Here is a 9,357-nt window from a genome sequence, read left to right on the forward strand (position 1 = left end):
CCACCACCACCACCACCACCCACGCCTTCACATGCATCTCTCGGCAATTCCCTCTAGTTTCCATGGTAACGGTGTGGGAAGGGGGGCAGCGGGGAGGATTGGGGGAAGGGGGGGTGCTGCAGGAAACCAGGAGCGCTGAAGGAATCCTGGTTTGTAGGCTTTCTACCCCCCTACCCGCCATCAGCACCTCTTCCTCCCTCCAGGTCAAGCATCCCATGTTTGATATAGGTTTACGTACATTCATATATATACGTGTGTGTGTGCACAGGGTGACCGGAGGCGAGCTGTTTGAGGACATCGTAGCCAGAGAGTATTACAGCGAGGCCGACGCCAGGTAGGAGCAGCCTTCACTCCTGGATGTGTGTGAACGGCTTGTGGTGTCCTCAGATGGTCTCTGTCTTCTGGTGTCTGTAGCTCGTCTGTTGTTGGTTTCTTGTACGTTTCTCTCCCTTTTCTCTGTGTGCTGTTCTCTCCTTCTTCTCACTTCCTCCTCCTCCTTTCACTTTCTGATCCTCCTCTTTTCTTCTCCTCACATCCTCTCTGCTTTATGGTTTCCCTGTTGACTGACCTTCTTTTCCTCTTTGATTTTCCTCTTCTCTTTCATTACTAGCTGTTTTCCTTTCTCTCTTTCTCTTAACTTCTTCCTCTACTCCCCTTTTTCTCCTGTTTTTATTTCATCTTTGCTTCTTCTTTCACATCAGTGCCACAGCACTTCACCTCCACAAGCGACCTTCATGCTCAGTTCATGGTTGGACCAATATGGGTTTTCAAAGCCAAATCATATTTAAAACCAAGTCTGCTTTTCAGATTTTCCAATCTGAAAATGTCAGTAGATGTTGCGTTGGGACTGATCGTTATAATTCAGTGGAGCGCAGCTTGTTGTAATGATGGTGGAACATCTAAACTCTTGTGGTGCAAACTGAGCTGGCAGCAGCGCTGCTGTTTGTGCTAAACAGACAAATGGACTGCAAAGTGTGAAATATGGTGCAGCAAGAAGCACTTAGCACCAGAAAATTGTTCTGATGGATGCATCTTTAGATTTTATGTTGTGGTTTTCACCTAAAGTGCATTGTGTGGTGGGAACGCCGTCTCTTCAGCCATCAGACCCGACAGAGGAAGCTCTGAAGCCTGGCTCTCAACACAGATAACAGCAGCAGCATCTGTCACATAGAAGTCAGTCAGTTTTATTTATAAAGCACGTTTAAAAACAGCAAGAGTTCAACCAAAGTGCCACGAAACCAAAGCAGCTGCTCATAAAACAAAGTGATGCACAATTACGCAGATCGAAATGTGAACCAAAAAGAAATAAAATAATCATGAAAACCAAGTCATGCTCCCGCTCTGCGCGTGCTGCCAGCGTTCTTTCAGGACGTCTGATCAGTTCTCACATGAAGGTATCTGGTCCAGAGTTCAGGAGCCGCCACCGTCCGTCGCCTCTGTTGCTCTGTTTACATCTCAGAGCATCAGAGCTTCTTACTGAGGTGACACCATCCCATTTAGACCCTAAAAACAAACAGTAGACTTTAAAAATCAGTCCTGAAATGCACAAAGACAACAGACGTTACCAGCCGACCGCTTTATGTTGAAACACACAGTTACAGTCGTGCAGCTGAAAGGGCTGCAGTCTGAGGAACTGGCTGAATGAAGCCAATCTAACCGCTGAGCTGATCTTTCTGTCAAATCCCAAGCAGCTGTCGAAGCTCACTTGATGGTTTTTCATGAATGTGTGAAACCAAGAGTGGCGTCAGGATCATCCAGGACGTAACACTTCCTGTCTTAGTTCAGAATCAGATCACATCCAGTTTATGGTCATGTTGCTGCACATGCAGGAGGAGAGAGCGTTTCTTCAGGATCATCCAGGACCTCACACTGTCTGTGGTTTCCTGTAGAGTGACTTTTATCTTTCACGCCGTCCAGTGAGTCTTTACTTTAAATTTATGGCCGGATAGATGAATATATTGTAATTTTGAACTGTAACAGCACACTTTTATTGGACCTTGAGGTTGTTTCTTTAAATGATCGGGTGGTTCAGGTCGTACCTCATACTGTGATGTTCCTCCTTGATATGCCCCAGATGCTCTCCTTGTTCAAATAGCCAAACAGATGAAAACAAGAACGGAAGCAGAGCATCACAAATGGCCCGACCTGTAGCGTCTGCGTTTGTGGACACTCAGCTTCTTTCTTTATTGTCTTCTCCTGATTTTTCTTTGGTTCTCGTCTTTACTTTCGTTTTCTTCCCCCCTCACACCACCAGCACCACCCACGCTGTTTCAGATCTCACGCCCACCACCCCGCTGACTCACCGACACACAGTTCACTTCAACCAATGGCGGAAGAGAAAATGGAGTAGTGGGGCGGGGGGTGGCCAGCCAATAGGCTGAGAGAAGAGTGAGAGAGATGCTTGAAACTGTTGGGATGTGGGTGTTCGGTCCATTCAGCAGCACTAAAAGCACAGCTGAGCAGTCACTGCAGAGAATCACACCAGGACGTCTGCCTTCCTTCAGCTGTTTGACTCGGAGTTTGTATGACATTGAAATGATCGGTGTACGATCCGAGCATGAACACATGGAGGAATCCTTCCCAGGTCCCTGGTGACTGTACCTGGAGAGCATTATTCATTCTGGGTCAGGGTTAGGGTGTGAGGCAGTGCTTCTGCACAGAAAATAAAAACTGATTAAAAGAAGCTGAAAAAGGCCATTTGAATCTTTCTCATATGGTGCAACTGGTGAAGGCATCTAAAGCAGTTTGTCGCTTTGGAAAGCATTCACGCGTGGCTTTGCACTCGTCATAGTTAGCTTTGTGGTGCTGCAGCCTAAAAGGCATGTTTTCAGTAAAAACCCACCAGAACACGCCGTCTATGGAAGCCAGAAAAGCTGCAAACAGAAAGAGCCGTTAGACGTTCAGCTCTGCTGTAGTCCTTGAATCACTCACTGGTTGTGTGCCGTTGCTTCAGAGAACATGACCGACCTCAGCTTAAGATCATGACATCATCACAACACATTTTGTCTACATATCTTTAAGATTTTGCAAAAAATAAATCATTTGCTTTGTCCAGACTCTGTGAAAACAAACCAACAGGTCATCCTGTGCTTCTGGATGCAGCTGGGATGCCATTAATGATTCAGTGAAATGACAAAGATTCTGGGACTTGGGCTGAACTGCAGGCTGCGTTTAAACACAGCAGACGTGGGACAACTATGGAGACAGTAGAAGACTCTAGTTTCATAATATCTACAGTGTGTAGAGTCACGATTTTCCCAGTATTGGGACACCTGTGGGCACCTGGAAACGTACTAGTTTGAGTATGACCATTCTTTGTGGACCAGGGTTACGTTTCATTTCAGTCCTCTGTCACTTTGCTGCTCACATGTGGAGCCTGCATGTCACAAAGTTCTGTTTCCTTTAGATAACGTGAAACAAGACAGTGTGTCCAAGAAGCCTTCAACCGAAGTATCACACAGACTTTTAGGAAATGAGAGCCAAGCGGCTTTGCTTTCAGTGTCAAACTTGACATCTCAGTTCCTGTCACTGGTGGGTCTGCGCACATCGCAGTGCTGGTGCTGAAGCCATGTGCAGGCCGACGTCATGTCTTAAACATCCACGATGAAACAGCTGGTGATAGAAAATCAGGTCTTCTGGTGTTGTTCACACACAGGTACAGTTTGTAAGCTGCCCTTCGATCATGAGCCTCACAGCAGCTCCCTCAGGCTGAGCTCATCACAGGAAATGCTTTTACTGTGAAAGTCTGATCTGTTTACTGAAGCGTGAACGTTTTTCTGTCGTATCATTTATGATGAAGGAGATTTTTCGGCTCAAAGTCTCACAGATGCATATGCAGTGGATTCCTAGCACGGCCTCACTCGTCCCTAAAGTCGGTATTGAACCTGCTTTTGATGAACATACATTTCTGATTGCTCTTCTTCAGACTATATCGAGCCCAAAGATTTCATCCGCATCATCTGTTTGTTGCGTTGCTGGCCCAGTCCCAGTGCTGACCACTGAGCCGCGGTGTCATCCCAGCTGACGTTCCACTCAAACTGTTGTAGTCGTGCCTAACGAGTGGTCTGCAAACACTTCCCTCCTTCAGGCGTTCCAATAGAAAGCTTTTGCTCACAGCTCAGCCTTTAGCTGTGTGATGAGCTCACAGGGTGGATCGGACCCACGGTGCCGTCCAGCAGGTGTAGATAATGAATCCCACGCATCACAGTGAACAGGTCACATCCCACAGGCTTCGCTTCTTCCCTTAATGCAAACATGCCAACGATGAATTGTAGAGCGCACAAAAAAAGATCCGTTAAAATCTTTGCAGCCAGCAGCCAGCTTCAGCATCTGTTTGTGGTGCAAAGCGCCTTCATGCTTCTCTGCTCCATTGATGGAGTTTTTGTGATTTTTAATGTCCTGAAGGAGGCAGATGCAGGTTGACTTGTATCATTAAGGGAACAGAATACTGTCAGAGCACAATGCATATATCATTCAAACAGAAAACGCCCTTCCACGCTGTGGGCTCATTTCTACTGCAGGATGAAGTCTGGAAGCAGCACAACCAGGCCTGGAAGCAGACAGAGCTCCAAAGTCTGTTTTTGGCTGTATACTATAGCTAGAATGCCAAAATCATTCAAAAACAAAAAAGTGAAAGTTGTCTCCATCCTTGTGTCCGGCCTGCTCCGTGTGAACACAGCCTGCAGCCCTCACCTGGTCACGGCTCAGCCGCTCATGGCTTCCAGATGTTCTTCTTTTGTGCAGAATGTGGTTACTGTGAGGGCTTTGTTTCTGGCAAACCTTTCAGTGAGACATGTAGAATAGTGATTTTGATGAAACTTCTTGAACAAATATTACATTTTGTTGTCACCTGACAAAACCGAAGGTGACACGATTGGTGCCGGGATCCGTGGTGCTGTGATAACTGGTGTCATTTAAGAGGAAGTGAAATGCCTTTTCAAGCCGCTGGCAGGTTTTAGCGTTCAGACTGATAAATGCTTCAGTCTGTCCTACATCTGACGGCACAAATACACACATTTACACACATTTACACACATTTACACACATTTACACACATTTACACACAGACTCGTTCATCCTGAATGAACATGTTTGCTGCTGTTTGAACACTCGAATGTAACGGATAAATAATTACCAGAAATACTCATCATTCAAACTAGCTGTGGCTGTATTGTGGCGGTTAGGCTTAAATTTAGTCTCAGTTCTTCCTTAAATGTTGCGTCACATGTTGTAAATGAGCTCCTTACAAAACATAGCGCTCCCTTGATGTAGTGACCAAGAAAGGGTTAGGGTTAGGGCATGCAAGAGTGCCATGAAATCCCTTTTCTGGAGAGTCTCTTTGACTTGCAAAGCTGCAGGAGATGCGTTTCCCTTTTTTATACTCCAGATAAACTTCCAGGTGAGTTTGCTGCTCGGATCATTCGTAGTCATTTAGGAGAACTGCTGGCTCATTCACTTGTTCTTGCAGTCAGTCATTCTCTAAAAACTGCACTTGGGGTAAGGTTTCAGTGCGCTGATTATCTCAGAGCGTTGCCTGTGCACTAACGAGAACAGGACTGCCTATGAAGCAGTTTCCAACATCTGCCTGCAGCTGTCTCTGTGTCTCTGATGCAGAGCAGCTGTTTCAGGTCGAACATTCTTTCCAGCGAACAAAGTTGACCTGAAGATGTGAGTAGCTTGATGGATTCAGCTGCTTGGTGGAGCTTTCTCTTCACTCTTAACAATGCGGTGCAGGCTGCCGTGTCCCTTGTGTGCTAGCTGCTCTGTCTAAAGCCCGCGGTGTCGGCTGACTGGCCCACCCACCCTGCAACCCTTCCAGTGCTCCTCATGCACACATAGACACACGCTTTCCTTCTGAATGTCATCCATCCAGGCCAGCTCCCCCGCCCGTCTCCACCCTCGCTCCCTTGGAGACTGACGAGAAGTGGGACTTTAATTAGCTACGATAATTAGTCTCACAGACCCCAAACTGTGCAGCATCACACCTTGTGGCGCCCTGTCAGAGTCTATCAGTTTGTCTTCAGCGCTGTTTGATTGGATCGAGGTCTCGTAGTTGTGTTCAGTTTGGTTGTGAGTTAAAGCTTCATCAAGGAACCTTTGCTCATTAGGGAGCAGAGAGACTCAAACACAGCGCTGTGGATCTATGAAGCTGTTTTGCCTCACGTTTAGCGAACACAGAGCAAAATGAGCCTCTGAGAGTAAAGGTTGAAACAGACGACTGCATCGATGCTCTGCAGACCTTCGAGGATGCACCGCTACCTGTCTCAGATGCATCCATAGCCCCCTGGTTCACTTCCTATAATCCTTCTGTGTAAGTGGAGAGCTGGGCAGGACACCAGTGCAGACCATCAGCTCACCTTTCCTCTAAATAGTTGCACACCTCCTGACAAAACTATCTTTAGCTACTAGATGGTCGAATTTCTGAACCATCCACTGGTTTACTGATGCTCTCGTAAAGGTGAAGCTGATGTCTAGCGTTTGCGGCTTGTCAGAGTAGCGAGTACATATCTGAAGACTAAAACAAGCGCACCACAGCTGGACTTCATTTGACACACGAAGGGATCAGTAGTCCGGATTTTTAGCTCCATTTAGGGGCTGCCGATGTGGCCAAAAGCTCCTATGACGGCCTCTTGGTGCAGAATCACAATCAGAATCACAGCTCTGCACCAAGAGAGTTAAACTTTTGTGATCATGTGACGACGCCTGTCACTTCAACTCTGATTCTGTGATGACCTGAGGGATGGTTTTTCATCTCCACCACGTTGACGCTTGGTACTGAGTCAGCAGATGATGTTCAGCTTCTTGACTCAGGAGAAACGGGACATAAACACGACTCCAGACTGTTATTTGCTGCTCTGATGCCCAGTAGTGGTAGTTTCTGAAATCAAAACATGCAGAAGCTGAACATCTTTAACAAACTGCTAAGCATGCAGCTCCAGCTCACCCACACACGGCAACGACGAACGAATGCAACACACCAAGTTAAATGAGTTATCACATTTATCCCTGGATGGAGTGAAAGTGGCTCAAACACAACACTGGTACCCAGAAAATGGCTTTAACATGGTGGAGGAAACGTACATCTGACTGCTGGACAGGCATCTGCTGCCGAATGAATCAGTGAAGGTGTCACAGCGAATGCACACGTGGCATCAGAGACAGACGTCATTTACTCACGCGACTGGTGTTGGCGATGAAGATCTATGTTAAAGGTCTGCACCATCTGATACCAGCTCACAGCGAGCCTGTTGAGGACGGTGGTCTTCTGGCCTCTACTCTTCGTTCCCCTTTCCGTCTTCTCTCTGCAGAAGAAGTCACACCTGCTAGATGTGTGGTGCGTCCAACAGGCATGGTCCAATTACAGATTCTTTATTACATGTGCAGTGGGAAAGTTTAGACAGGATGTATTGTACGCCATCAGTCTGTATAATTCTTTTGCATTAATATAAAACATGTAGGTTCTTCTCGACTGCGCTTTCCATCGGGAAGGATTTTCTTCATCACATTTATTTAGCTCGTTAATAAAATAGCAGTCAGTGAGATTTTTTTCCTGCATTCTGAAGTATTTTCACGTCACACGAGCTTGGACATGTTTTATTTTGTCTTTGAGTTCAGTACACAGACGGAGGAGAGGCGGAGGACACCGCCGGCTCTGGTTTCCCTCCCAGTGGAGCTTCACTGTCCTGCAGAGAACAGCTGGACGTTGGAGCTCAAAGTGCTGAGCGTGATGAGGGCTGCACTTTTCTCCTTCTTTGCCTCACCAGGAGTTCGTAAACACTCAGTCCCCTGCAATGACGCAGTGGTTTTGAATAGTAAGATATTAGAGGCGAACATAAGTGGGTAAATAAAGGAACGGGACGGAGAACGTCTGCTACTGAGCCTGAAGTTCCAAAAGCCAGGCCAGACAGAAGGACAGGAGATGTGAAGAAGTGAACGCAGAGCTGGTCAAAGGGAAGAGATGAGGCAGGAGAGGGCCTCCTGTCTGGCTCAGTCAGCTTCCTGGAAGAGGAGAAGTCCACATTTGTAGTTAGCATAGCCTCTCATGGAAACTAAAGATCAACCACCCGTCTGATCTGATAACCGTAACGTAAACTCATCGTATGGACAGTTCAGGCCGGCGCTGAGCTGAGAGTCGGCCACGTTTTCATGGAAGTACAACCGTACGTTATGGAAAGAGGAGCTGCTCTGTCCTCGTCAGATATCCACCACGTCCTCAGTTCACACACGAAACGCTTTACTTTGCTCAAGGTTTGATAGAAACTCAGATGTTCTTAGAGTTGCACCTCCATGATTATGTTTAAGCTGGCAGTCTGCTTCTATAGTTTTGTGCCTTTTCCATGAGTTTGTGCTGCATGTTTCAGTGGCAGTTTGTCAAGATACTTCTACTTCTTTTTAGGCAAAATGAATAATTTAAAAATAATCCAGTGTTTAATAAAATGTCCAATAGATGAATGGATAGAAGAGGAGCCATTAGTAGCTGCCTTAAGGCACGTTTCGGTCAGTTTACAGAAATGCTAACCAGCCGTCGGCGTTCGCTCCGACAGCAGACTGTTAGCTCCCACCGTTCTGACCCTCTTTTTGGTTTTTGCTCAAATTATTTAGATTCGTCGGATAAATTTGTACCGTTCATCTTATTTCTCTGTTGGAAAGCGCTTGTTGTACATAAACAACGCTGAGCTCAGTGGGCCTGAAGCACAGCTACATCAGCAGCAAGGTGAGGAACTAAAGCAGTGGACGGCTTTAAATGACTCCACCAGGTTTAAAAAGAATGAAAAAGCATCAGGGTGAAGCTCGTGGCACGCTGAAGCAACGCTTTAGCTCCTTTGGAACATTAATGGCAGAGAGCTGATGTGGGATCAGCCTGTTGGTCCTCAGGAGTGTCACAGCATCAGCTCGCCGTGTGCACGTTGCAGATGTGTGTGTTTCTGAGCGAGCACACACACACACACACACACCTCTCTGACTCTCTCAGTCCTCCCACTCACTAGACACTGTGGGTGTGGATCCTGCAGGGCGCCGGTCTCCTTGCGCTGCTATTAGTCACATATTCTGCACATTACAGGCTCACACACACACACACACACACACACACACACACACACACACACACACACTATAGAGCGGTAGGTTCACGTATCTCTGTGCACTGTTTTCCTTTTAGTGATGGAAATAGCAGCAGCCACCAGTCAGTCCTGCTCACCGCTGCTCCTCTCATCTGCTTTCATTATTAGTAGAACTGCAAAGGCTGGTTTCATCTTCTCCTCCACAATCTGTCATCCTTCTTTTTCTCTTGTGCTCTCCTCTCCTCTCCTCTCCTCTCCTCTCCTCTCCTGTCTCCTCCTCTCCTCTCCTCTCTCC

General features: G+C 46.8%; 1 protein-coding gene and 1 long non-coding RNA gene across 2 annotated transcripts in view; one reads left to right on the top strand and one right to left on the bottom strand.

Annotated features, from left to right (window-relative positions):
- The window catches only part of camk2b1 (calcium/calmodulin-dependent protein kinase (CaM kinase) II beta 1), an 86,400-nt gene that overhangs the window by 21,553 nt on the left and 55,490 nt on the right, over nucleotides 1-9,357 (top strand). The window contains exon 4 of the mRNA XM_008288676.1: nucleotides 185-334. Within this exon, the coding sequence (XP_008286898.1) occupies nucleotides 185-334 (150 nt within the window). The remainder of the gene's footprint in view (nucleotides 1-184; nucleotides 335-9,357) is intronic.
- On the bottom strand, nucleotides 1,162-4,454 carry LOC103362348 (uncharacterized). Its single transcript, XR_520461.1, has 2 exons — nucleotides 2,040-4,454; nucleotides 1,162-1,503 (listed from the first exon to the last, which is right to left on the bottom strand). It is a non-coding gene; the product is annotated as an uncharacterized LOC103362348 (long non-coding RNA).

The sequence above is a fragment of the Stegastes partitus genome, unplaced genomic scaffold, assembly GCF_000690725.1.
Source record: "Stegastes partitus isolate 25-593 unplaced genomic scaffold, Stegastes_partitus-1.0.2 Scaffold569, whole genome shotgun sequence".
NCBI lineage: Eukaryota > Metazoa > Chordata > Actinopteri > Pomacentridae > Stegastes > Stegastes partitus.